The sequence below is a fragment of the Myotis nattereri genome (assembly GCF_964212035.1).
Source record: "Myotis nattereri genome assembly, chromosome: 1".
Lineage (NCBI taxonomy): Eukaryota > Metazoa > Chordata > Mammalia > Chiroptera > Vespertilionidae > Myotis > Myotis nattereri.
In genome coordinates this window covers 35,185,972-35,198,278 of record NC_138075.1, presented here as the reverse complement: position 1 = coordinate 35,198,278, position 12,307 = coordinate 35,185,972, and the positions used below count along the sequence as shown (strand labels likewise).

The window sequence follows — 12,307 nt, the reverse complement described above, 5'->3', positions numbered from 1 at the left end:
GCTGCCAATGCAGATACTGGGGAAGGTTAATTCAGCATAACAGAGCCATTTAGAAGAAACTTGATCTTCAAGGTTGGAGACTGAGATACACACATGAAAAAAAAATCCTCTTCTGTATCTAGTAACCATAAAAAATAGTAGGGACCAAACTAAGCTTATTGTCTTCCTTCCCAAACAAGCTCTTTTAGGCTTTCTATTCTCAAAAATGGTCTTGCATTGTCCTGATCAGCTAGTATTAGACAGAGGTGAGCGAGGGCGCGGCATGCGAGCTGCCTAGCGTGCCTAGGAAGCACTAACTCTCAGGTCGGCCTTGGTTGAAACACCATATCTAATCGCCAGCGCCAGTCTCATCTCCCTCCATGTAATCTCTTAGGGCCTAAGTCTGAGACTCAGGCAGTCCTCTGCGCACAGTGGGTGCCTGGCAGGTTGGGCTGATATAAAGGATCAGGAACAGGTGGATACCTCCCTTCTATTCTCACTGTGGCTACTTTAGTAGAGGCCTAGTCATTTGACACCTGCTTGCTGTTAGTTATGTGATAGCTGTTTCCTATAGTCTTCTAATCTCTAGTATCAGGCACCCTCCGTGTGTTTATGCGACTCTGAGATCTAAAGAACAAAGACCAGGCCCTTGGTGTTTCTTTCTAGTGTGATCTGGACCCAGCCCGTCAGCCTTAACTGACATGACCATTCCCACCCCAAGCACCTTACAGCCCAATCCAGCTTATTACACACGGGGTGTGCCATGCACTACCATGTCTTAGCACCTTAGTTCGTGTTCTTTCTTTATGCTGGAATGAACCTTCTCTATCTGGGGAAAGCCAGATCAGGACCCAGCCCCAAAGCTCACCTTCTCTGTCGCTCCTATGTCACGCTGCCTTTTATCTAGTTAGCATTTCCACAGAGCCACCTCCCACCTCCCCCATTTTGGCTATTGGCACAGTGTCCAGTTGCCTTGCGGTCTCCATTAGTGCTTATAAACCTGCATACAGGTCAAAGGCAGCTTCTGTAACTATTCCTTTTATCTCCCTCTACTTTTATTCCTCTCACTGCTCCAACTTGCATCCACTTCTACCAGGTCATCCTTGACTTTTGATTCTAAGAGTGAAATAAAATGTGCAACTGGACTTCTGACAAAAAGTGAGCCATGGTTAGAAGATTTACCTTGGTGATGGTAGGAATTGTAGTCTCTCTTATTGTAGTCTCAGGACTAGGGGCTCACACGTCAGGGCTCAATAAATAATTCCAAAAAGAGTGAGTTCATAGCAATTTTAATTGTTTCATACCAGTGTTGTGTTGTCTATTATAAGAATTTTATGGAAGGATTTATATAACTTCCAATTTAAAAAAAAAACTACTTAAAATATCTGTGTCAACCACACAATATAATATACAGTCTTTTCCAGTTTTGGTGATTTCTATTAATAGCCCAAAGTAGCCATATGCCAGGTTGGGGTTGGACCGTATGGTCCTGGAGACAGGAGAAAAATGAACACTTGGTCTCATCCTTCCCAACATATATGTCCTCCGGAGATTTCGTCTCTTACAACTTTTGCATTTTCTAGTAAGACCACAAAAAGAGAGGGAGAAGTTTTTACATTTAGTAACATTTATTTATGCATTCAATACCAAGTACAGAAGTGCAAATATCCAGAGTCCATAATTAAATCCATTAGGAACTACAGAGAAAGTAATACAAATTGTAATAAAGTTAACAAGCTGGTACTCTTTCGTTACCATACATGTAAATCAGCCCGTCAGTCCCACACAACAAAAGTACCACCTGTTTGTTTTGGATTTATTCATTCATTTAATTATTTTAAGTTATACAAAACTGATTACCATAAGTACAGCCAACTGTTTTTATTTTTACGTTGTGTGTGTTGGAAAAACACTAAGACATCGGTCTACACTTCTATATATTGTTATTAAAGATTAATCCGACCAGCAGCCCAAGGACATAAAAGCGATTTCCACTACTGCGTCAGGGCACTCGGCGGGAAAGGCCTAGCCACGGGAACATGAGAAGCTACAGAAGCATTGCAGGGAGGAGGAGAAGAACACCGAAGAAGGAAAGATAACTTGGGCTCTCACCATCATGCACGTTTTTTTAGCAACACGAAATTAAAAACCACATCTAATACACTTTTCTCTATACTTTAGTGTTTGACACAAGTGACTCAAATATCCTAAGAGTACAGGAACAGCCTAAAAACAGCTGTTGCAAAGTTTGTCTCTAAGATTATGGTACTGGGGGGAGAAACAATCGACTTGCCGTAACACTTAAAAAGAGAGCGGTTACCACTCCAGACATTTCTGTTGTGCCCAGTCCCGGTGGGATATGTTTACTCAGCGTGCCTTTTAGCGCCTGGGATTTTAGCCTGGATCCTAAAAAGACAACATCAAAGGTAATAAATCACAAGTGTTACTAATAAAAGGATTTTATGACATTATGTGTTGTTGCTTTAATTAGCTTAAGTGATCGAATAGCTTAATATTTCAAAAATAATAATCTTTATGTATGAATGTCCACAAACACATTCTTTCTTCTTCTTTTTGAAGTGGTTTTTAAAAAAACATTTTACTTTTCAATTGCAGTTGACATTCAATATTATTTTGTATAGTTTCGGGTGTGCAGCGCAGAGACAATCATATACTTTATTTAAAGTGCCCCCCTCAGTATTTCTAGTACCCACCTGTCACCATACATAGTCATTACAATATCATTGACTCTATTCCCTATGCTGGACTTTACATCCCTGTGACTATTCCGTAATACCAATTTGTGCTTCTCAATCCCTTCATTTTTTCACGCTGTCCCCCAATTCCCCCTCCCCTCTGCAACCATCAGTGTGTTCTCTCCGAATCTATGAGTCTGCATAACCACAGTCCCTTGCAACAATAAGAAGAATGTGTAAATCAGACCATGAATGATCCAAGAAGGCCATGTTTCTTAAATTATAACTTTTTAGGTGAACAAAGATAGTGACTTATTTCAGGATTACAGCAGCTGTGGTAGAGTTAGGTGACCATTTATCACCAGTCTGGGACACTTCTGAAAGAGAAAGACAGTGCTGTTACTACCTATTCCAGGACATTAGGCATAAACGGAGATGGTCCCAGGTAACGGAACCTATGACCAATCTCAGCGTAGCCAAACTACCCAGACTGGAATGAAGAAACCTGAGTCCTAGTCCCTGCTGTGCTACCAGTCAGCTGTGTGACGTAAGGCCAGCTAATGAGCTTTCCTGGTCCTACAGCGTCCATTTTTAAAGTGTGGGTATATCTCAAAAAAAACACCCCAAAACAGTAATTTGAAGAAATATATTCAGCACCCCTATGTTCACTGCAGCATTATTTATAGTAGCCAAGATATGGAAGCAACCCAAGTGCCCATCAATAGACAAGTGTATAAAAAAGTGGTGGTACATACATATCATGGAATATTACTGGACCATAAAAAAAATGCAGTCTTATAATTTTTGACATTATGGATGGACCTAGAAGGTATAATGGTAAGTGAAATAAGTCAGGGAAAAATAAATCCCATATGATTTCACTTATATGTAGAATCTAAAGAACAACATAAAAGAATAAGCAAAATAGAAATATTCATAGATACAGAGAACAGACTGATGGTTGCCAGAGGGGAGGGGTGTTGGGGGACTGCGTGAAAAAGGTGAAGGGATTAAGACACACAAATTGGTAGTTATAAAATAGTCACAGAGATGTGAAGTACAGGTTAGGGAATATAGTAATTAATATTGCAATAACTATGCAGGTTGGTACTTGAAATATCAGGAGGATCACTTTGTCAAGTATATGATTGTCTAAGTATATGCTGTACACCTGCAACTGATAAAAAATAATATTGAATATAGACTGTATTTGAAAAATAAAAGTAAAAAATAAAATGTGTGATTTGGTTGAGACAAAAAAATCCTCATTCACCATGATCCCTGAAATAAACCATCAAAACACCTGAAAGTTTTGTTTAATTGAGAGTTTTAAAATTTGTACTTATTTTCTGAAATAATACTATTGGAAAGAGCATGAATATGACTCAAATAAGTGAATGAATGATCATAAATCAACCTATCATTTTATTATCCTTTTATTACCCCTACCTCATCCACTTATATGCTTGCTTAAGCCAGTGTCTCATTTTTACAAGTTGCACTGTGTAACTTACTTTGCCACAATAGCATTTATGTGAGTCCTCACAAGTCCCAGATATTGGTCAACCTGTGCCTACAACAAGGAAGAAAATCATGAGCACATCCAAAGTTCAAGAGGCCAAACGTAACATGAATGTTTGACTTCACACAGAACTTACCTGGTGCTTAACATACACTACAGGTAGAGTAAACATTGAAACCACAGCTGGGATGAAAAACAAATAAGAGTATTAAAATTCTGAGAGTCATCAGTATCTATAAGCTTATAGATACATGTTCATGTAGTTATGTAATATTATAGCATTTATAACAGTCAGCATTTTAGATAAAAGAGGACAGGGCAGCTCCTAAGGAAAACAAAGGGATGCTGAGCCCTTTACAGATAGTAAAATATTACCCCTAGAACGAGGGTAGATTGTGCCTTCCTAGGATGAAAATGGATTTCTGTCCACAACTGCCATTGTAATGTACATTAGAAGAAGAAAAAACCCTTCAGACTAAGAAATTCATTATTAATGTGTAATATATATCTTATACTCTTTATTGAACTATGGTCAGGGAAATGTGCAGCACCAGGGGGATCTGGTATTTGTTCCCAGGAATCTATCAATTCAAGCGAACAGCTAGCAGCCGGGAAGCTCTATGCTCACGGAGCGTGTGAAGGGAGACGTAGCACGCTCATCTGTCCTTACCCATGAGCAGCAGGGTCAGGCCGTTGAAGAGAGCGCCAACGTAAGTCAGGAGCCACATCAGGACTGCGAACTGAAAAGTGAGATGATTATCACAGCTTCTAAAACCGTGACAGGTAAGAGTCTCATTTCATTGACTTTTTGGATTCGAATTTGAGGCAAAATATATCATGATTTCAATAGGAAATGTAGGAGCACTTAAAGCTTGTCCCAGGATTACTGAAAGAGGGTCCTGTTTACTTTTCTCAGAACCCTTTCGCCTGTTTCTGTGTGGATCCATGAGCTAAGAATGGATTTCACATTTTTAAGTGCTCGAATAAAAATCAAAACAAGAATAACATTTTGCTATATATGAAAATGATATAAAATTCAATTTTCAGCATTCATAAAGTTTTATTGACTCAGTGGGCAACCTAGGGCAAGTGTCTTAGCCTCTCTGAGCCACAACACACTTCCAACATCTGTAAAATAAGGGGGTTAGCCTGCATGAGCTCCATGGGACGGTACAGCTAGAAGTTTTCTGACTCTAGAATGTAATTTGCACTTGCATTTTATTCTCCAGGATGTGGGTGCTGGAAGCCAATTCCAGCATGACAGCAGGGCTGCACCTGGGAATGGCTGAAGGCATTTCCCCAAACCTGAATAGGATACATTAAATTGATTGTTTGCTGCCAGACAGCTCAGGGCATCTTAATCTACATGTTATTGCCTCCTACTGGCCAAACACCTGAACAGCTGTAGGCTAATTCCCCAAATCTGACAATGCCTCTGTATAGGAAACCCTGACCCTTTGAAGTGTGTATCTCTGCCTCGCCTCAGGACAATTTGTGTTAATAAAAAGCATGGGGTCCTGAGATGAGGAGATCTTAGTTCCTTTTAACTAGGCTCCTCTGACCCCCAAATGCCTTTCAAAATTATATTTCGTCTCTGGACTCCTATTTAATCTACGCACAGCTTTCTCCAGATTTCCTGAACCCTTTTTAATGCTAGAACAAGAACCCTGGCATGTGGGTTTTGGTTTATTATATTACTAGAGGCCCGGTGCACAAAATTTGTGCACTGGGGGGGTGGGGGGGGGGCGTCCTTCAGCCTGGCCTGTGCCCTCTCGCAGTCTGGGAGCCCTCTGGGGATGTCCAACTGACAGCTTAGGTCCGCTCTCCACAGAGACATCCTTAGTGCTGCAGCGGAGGCAGGAGAGGCTCCCGCTGCTGTACTCGCCAGCTGTGAGCCCAGCTTCTGGCTGAGCAGCACTCCCTCTGTGGGAGCACACTGACCACCAGGGTGCAACTCCTGAGTTGAGCGTCTGCCCCAAGGTGGTCAGTGCATGTCATAGCAATCGGTTGTTCCACCATTGGGCCGAAACCGGCTCTCTGACATCCCCTGAGGGGTCCCAGATTGTGAGAGGGCGCAGGCCAGGCTGAGGGACCCCACCAGTGCACAGTTGGGGCCAGGGAGGGATGTGGAAGGTTGGCCAGCCAGGGAGGGAATGTGGGAGGGTTTCAGGGCATGTCTGGTTCGTCTTGCTCAATCCTGATTGGCTGGACCCCAACAGGAAGCTAACCTACCGGTTGAAGCCTCTGCCCCCTTGTGGTCATCTGACACTGCCTCTGTATAGGAAACCTACACATAGTGACTAGTCAACCAGTCAACTGTCTGCCCTCTGGTGGTCAGCGCACATTATAGCGAGCAGTTGAGCTGCCTTAGCATATCATTAGCATATTACGCTTTGATTGGTTGAATGGCCAACTGTACGACTGGACACTTAGCATAATTGGCTTTTATTATATAGGACTAGAGGCCCGGTGCACAAAAATTTGTGCACTTGGGGGGGAGGAGGGTCCCTCAGCCCGGCCTGTGCCCTCTCCCAGTCTGGGACCCCTCAGGAGATAACGACCTGCTGGCTTAGGCCTGCTCCCGGGTGGCAGAGGGCAGGCCCAATCCCTAGGTGCACCCCTGTTCAGGCTCAGAGCAGGGCCGATTGGGGAGTTGGGGCGCCTTCCCCTGTCATGCACAGAGCAGGGCAGATTGGAAGGTTGCGATGCCACCCTCAGTCACGCTCAGGGTAGGGCCGATTGGGGGTTGGGGCACCGCCCCCTGTCACACTCAAGGCAGGGTCGATGGGGAGGTTGTGGCACCACCCCCTGTCATGCACAGACCAGGGCAAATAAGGGGGTTGGGGATCCGTACCCTGTCATACACAGAGCAGGGTCAATCAGGGGGTTGGGGAGCTCCCCCCTGTCATGCACAGAGTAGGGCCGATCAGGGGGTTGAGGAGCTCCCCCCTGTCACTCACAGAGTAGGGCCGGTAGGGGAGTTGGGGCACCGCCCCCTGTCACACTCAGGGCAGGGCGGATCAGGGGGTTGGGGCACCACCACTGTCACACTCAGGGCAGGGCCGATGGGGAGGTTATGGCTCTACCCCATCACACACACACAGAGCAGGGCCCGTGGGGGGGGGGGGAGGGTTGGGGCGCCGCCCTCTATCACCCACAGAGCAGGGCTGATCAGGGGGTTGGGGCGCCGCACCCTGTCACACACAGAGCCGCAGGGCGATCAGGAGGTCGGGGAGCCTTCCCCTATCAGGCACAGAGCAGGGCTGATCAGAAGGTTGGGGTGCCTGTCACGAACAGAGCAGGGCAGATAGGGAGGTTGTGGCCCCGCCCCCTGTCACACACAGAGCCGCAGGGCAATCAGGGGATTTGGGCGCTGCCCCCTGTCACTCTGATCCCGGTGCCGGGAGGCCTCGCGGCTCCGCTCATCTCGGTGCTGGGAGGCATATTACCCTTTTACTATATAGTATAGAGGCCTGGTGCATGGGTGGGGGCCTGCTGGTTTGCCCTGAAGGGTGTCCTGAATCAGGGTGGGGGTCCCCACTGGGGTGCCTGGCCAGCCTGGGTGAGGGGATGATGGCTGTTTGCAGCTGGTCACACACCCTTCAGGGTGGGGGTCCCCAGTGGGGTGCCTGGCCAGTCTGGGTGAGGGGCTGAGGGCTGTTTTCAGGCCGACTGAAGCTCCCAACTGCTCCTTTTTTTCTTTTCTTTTCTTTTTTTTTTTTATTCTGGGCCAGCTTTAGCTCTGGCTCCAGCTCTGAGGCCTCTGCTGCTGAAAGCAGGTATCTGGTTTGTTTGGGTTCTATAATCGAAACACTGTATAACTCCAGCTCTGAGATCCTGGGCTCGCTGAAAGCAGGTTTCTGGGGTTTTGTTTAGCTTCTATATTTGTTACAATGTTTCTTAAACTGCAAGCTCAGAGGCCGGCAAGGCAGGTGGGGAACGTTGGTTTCCTCTGTCACTGAAGCAAGCAAGCCTCATGTTAGTTTCAAGCTGCCTGGCTGCCGGCCGCCATCTTGGCTGGCAGTTAATTTGCATATCGCCCTGATTAGCCAATGGGAAGGTTAGCGGTCATATGCCAATTACCATGTTTCTCTTTTATTAGCTAGGAGATACCTTTAGGGGAAAAACACAAAACTCAAGACTGTCTAGTGAGCAGCTTAAGCAATCGTACTTTTAGGGAATCCACCAGGTCCTGGACGAGGAAGAGTCTCCTCAGTTCCTTAAGCGTGTTGTTCACGTAAAACTGCAGGCAGTCCGTGTACTTCTGAATCTGCTCCTGAGAAAGGGTGATCTCGAGCTCCAAGTAGGCCCTGCCAACAAACCATCCCCACAGAGCACTCATCAGAGGGAACCACCAAATAGCTAAGTTTTCCTTCTTTCACTGTGAGTGTGACAGCTGGGTCGTCCTGGGTTGGGGAGGGGGGGGGAGTGCCAGCCAGTGGGCACCATACTCAGTGCACTGGGGAACGGGAGAATCATAGCGCCTAGTGGGGCACTGTAACCACTTCTGTTTCCCAAAGACAGCATCATAATTGAGCAACTGTCCAAAATCAGCTCATTTTCTGAATTCTCTCAATATCCCTGGCCCATCAGGTAATTGTGAAATTCCTCATGTCTTCTTGGCTGAGTGGGCATGAATTATCTTTTAAAATAGTTGAAATATCTGAAAATTCTAGCTGCCAATTATTGTGTGTCATCTAAAACTCTTAAGATGGCATATTTAAATTCTGGAAAGTTCTTCCAAGATTTTATCTAGAGAGCTCGGAAAGCTCAAGTGAGGTGGCCATATTAAAATGCTCACTGGTTCTATTAAGAGAGGAACCTTTGTTTATTTTGTTCATTAGATTCCACATGTAAGTGAAATCATACACAAACAAATAAAATAGAAACAGACTCGGCTATTGAAAATAGAATGACAACTGTCAGAGGGGAAAGGGTTATGGGTCTGGGTAAAAAAGGTGAAGAAGGGAGTAAGCAAAAAACAAAAAACAAAAAAACAACAACACAAAACACCTCATAGACACAGACAACAGTATGATGATTACAAGAGGGAACAGTGCGTGGGGGGCGGGGGGGGGGGGAGAAAAGGGTAAAGCAGGATATATGGTGACAGAGGAGACTTGACTTTGGATGGTGAGTACACAATATAATAGATGGTGTATTACAGAAGTATACACTTGAAACCTATGTAATTTTACTAACCAATGTCACCCCAATAATTCAATACAAAAAGATAATCATGTACATAAAGATAAATACACACACCAAAAAAGAGAGAGAGAGAGAGAGAGGTATCTTTAGTAACTGCATTTTTCATTTGTTCAAATGGTTATATTGAACTCTTGGGTAGATAAACCAAGCTCCTCAAATATATGCAAATCAGTGCATCCTCCTGTTTGGCCATGCTCCTCACAGAGGTCCACCCTCCCTCTCTCCACCCCCCTCGGCACTAAGACAGGCCATGTTGTCTACCCAGAGGATAGCCCCAGAGCACTTCCAGTGCCTAAGTAACTCTGGGAATAGGGGTGAAGAGGAAAGCAGCATTTGGCTTGAGTTTTAGGGAGCTTACTAGTATATGGAAATATTATGGTTTTCTTCCATTTGGGAAAAAATAATACTGGTTTGTCGATAGTATGTTTTGATTCGAAATGTACTCTGAGTCAGATATTTCTTTAACTGATAAAAACAGAGGAAAATACTGCATTTTAAAATGGTCTCCTAAAGGACAAAAAAGTAGTTGAGCAAATTGTAGTAAGACTATAACGCCCTGCCTTCTTCACAGAGTTGGGAGGATTAATTGTTGAAACACTTTTAAAATGAGAAAACATTGTGTTTGTGTGTGTGTGTGTATATATATATATATATATCTCAAGAATTATGATTACCATTAGGAATAATTAAATATAAAATATTAATGTTAAATATAAATTTATATTATATAAGTAAATTTATGTTAAATTTAAATATTAAGTATTTAAACCCTGGCCAGTATGGCTCAGTTGGTTGGAACGTGGTCCCATGTACCCAAGGGTTGTGGGTTTGATTCCAGTCAGGGCACATAACCCAAGTTGCCGGTTCAGAGCGCGTATGTCCATATTTCTCTGTCTCTCCCCTCCCTTTCTCTCTCTGAAATCAATGGAAACATATATCCTCAGGTGAGGATTAAAAATAAATAAATATTACATACTTAATTGGTAATGATTAAAATATTAAAAATCAGTAAAACAATAGGTGTCAGAATAGAGACAATTGAGTTTGTTAAAGAAATTCACCAGAAACATCGGGGATTAGAAGAGAGGGTGTTAAACGGTACCCTTAAGAGGCCTGTGAGGTCTCAGGGAAACATGACCCAAAGTGCAGGGAGTGAAACGGCGGCAGAGGGAAAGAGCCCGGGAGAGGCTGGGCCAGGGCCGGCCGGCCGGGGCACTCACTTGAAAGGGTGGCCGTCGTCGGTCTTCTGCACGGCTTGTAAAACGGACTTGTAGATGCGGAAACTGATGGTGGCCGAGAGCACGGCGAGGGCCAGGTAGGCCACCACGCTCACCACGCTGAACTGGGTCAGGGAGAAGAGCAGCAGCAGGAAGCTCCCGAACACTATGCCCGTCTGCTTGATGTCCCGCCAGTACAGCAGGTCAATAGCTGTGGGAGACACAGAGCACACAGCACTTAGCACGGGCAGGCCCGGGACGCCGCTGCGGCCCGCTGGCAAAGCCGTGGCTGCCGGTTCTCACCGGCCTTCGGATCCTAAACCCAAGTGAGGGGACATAGGGCTCTGCCCAGGGCGCTCACTGTCATTCCATTTTGCTTTGGAAGAATCTTTTCCAGCTCTGATGACGGCTCATAAATTCACAGATATGAAAAGGCCGTGACTCTCCAGCAACCCTATCTCTGGGAACATATCTCACTGGGCTATGCCGTCTGCAGAGTGGCCCAAATTATATGACATTGAAGCAAAACTGAAAATACATAAGACTTTGTGAAGAGCCTGTTCCCTTGCCCGGCGGGTGTGGCTCTGTGGTTCAGCGTCGAGCTACGAACCAGGAGGTCATGGTTTGATTCCCCATCAGGGCACATGCCCAGGTTGCGGACTTGATCCCCACTAGGGGGCATGCAGGAGGCAGCCAACCAATGATTCTCATCAATGATGTTTCTCTCTCTCTCTCTCCCTCCCTCTCCCTCTCCCTTCCTCTCTGAAAGCAATAAAAAATATTATTTTTAAAAAAGAACCTGCTCCCTTGTTTTTGGGTGGCATTGATTGTGTGTATCTCGAGGCCCTGCTGACAATTTTACGCCTCAGTGGTGGCCTGTGAGTGCACAGCAGTCACACAAGTGTTTCTGTGCCGGGAGGGAGGAACAGCAGTGGAAAGGGAGGGCCTGGCGAAACGGTGCCTTCCGGAGAGGGGCGGCAGGCCCAGGAGATCCCAGCCAATGCCCCGCCTGCCTCCAACGCTGAGGGGTAGCAGCTGTACGCGACCTGTGACTTAAAAATCTGAAATACACACTTTAAAATCCACATCACGTCGATCATTCAGTTATTTCCCTCTTTCAATCTTTTTAGAAAAAAATTTAAATTCAAAATACTTTCAGATAGTACCTCATCTAAACCTTACAATAAACTCTATTAGATAGGTATCCAGTAGTCACCCCTTACCCATAGTTTCGATTTCCGGGGCCAACTGTGGTCCAGAAATATTAAGTGGAAATTTTCAGAAATAAACAACTCATAAAATTTTAAATGTATGCCATTCTGAGTCACGTGATGAAATCGCAAGCCCTTGTGCTCTGTCCCACCCAGTATGTGAATCCTCCCTTCCTCCAGCGAATCCACACTGTTCACGCTCCAAACCTGTTAGTCATTAGTATTTTCTACATTATCAGATGGACTGTGGGGGTATCACAGTGCTTGTGTTCAAGTTACCCTGTTTTACTTACTAATGACCCCAAAGCCATTCACATAGCTTTTATTACAGTATATTGTTATAACTGTCCTATTTTATTATGTTATTGTTGTTAATCTCTTACTGTACCGAATTTATAAATTAAACTTTATCATAGGAATGTATATTTAGGAAAAACATAGTACACAGAGTTCAGTACTATCCAAGGTTTC

The 12,307-nt window shown here is 44.8% G+C and overlaps 1 protein-coding gene across 2 annotated transcripts in view; it reads right to left on the bottom strand.

The window, feature by feature from the left end:
* Window positions 1–1,588: 1,588 nt before the first annotated feature.
* Window positions 1,589–12,307, bottom strand: part of RTN1 (reticulon 1) — a 180,137-nt gene continuing 169,418 nt past the window's right edge. For both annotated transcript variants that reach the window (XM_081110216.1, XM_081110217.1), the window contains 6 exons: window positions 10,629–10,836; window positions 8,369–8,507; window positions 4,868–4,937; window positions 4,334–4,380; window positions 4,190–4,248; window positions 1,589–2,385 (listed from right to left, as the gene is read on the bottom strand). In XM_081110216.1, the coding sequence (XP_080966342.1) occupies window positions 2,343–2,385; window positions 4,190–4,248; window positions 4,334–4,380; window positions 4,868–4,937; window positions 8,369–8,507; window positions 10,629–10,836 (566 nt within the window). In that variant the 3' untranslated portion in view covers window positions 1,589–2,342. The remainder of the gene's footprint in view (window positions 2,386–4,189; window positions 4,249–4,333; window positions 4,381–4,867; window positions 4,938–8,368; window positions 8,508–10,628; window positions 10,837–12,307) is intronic.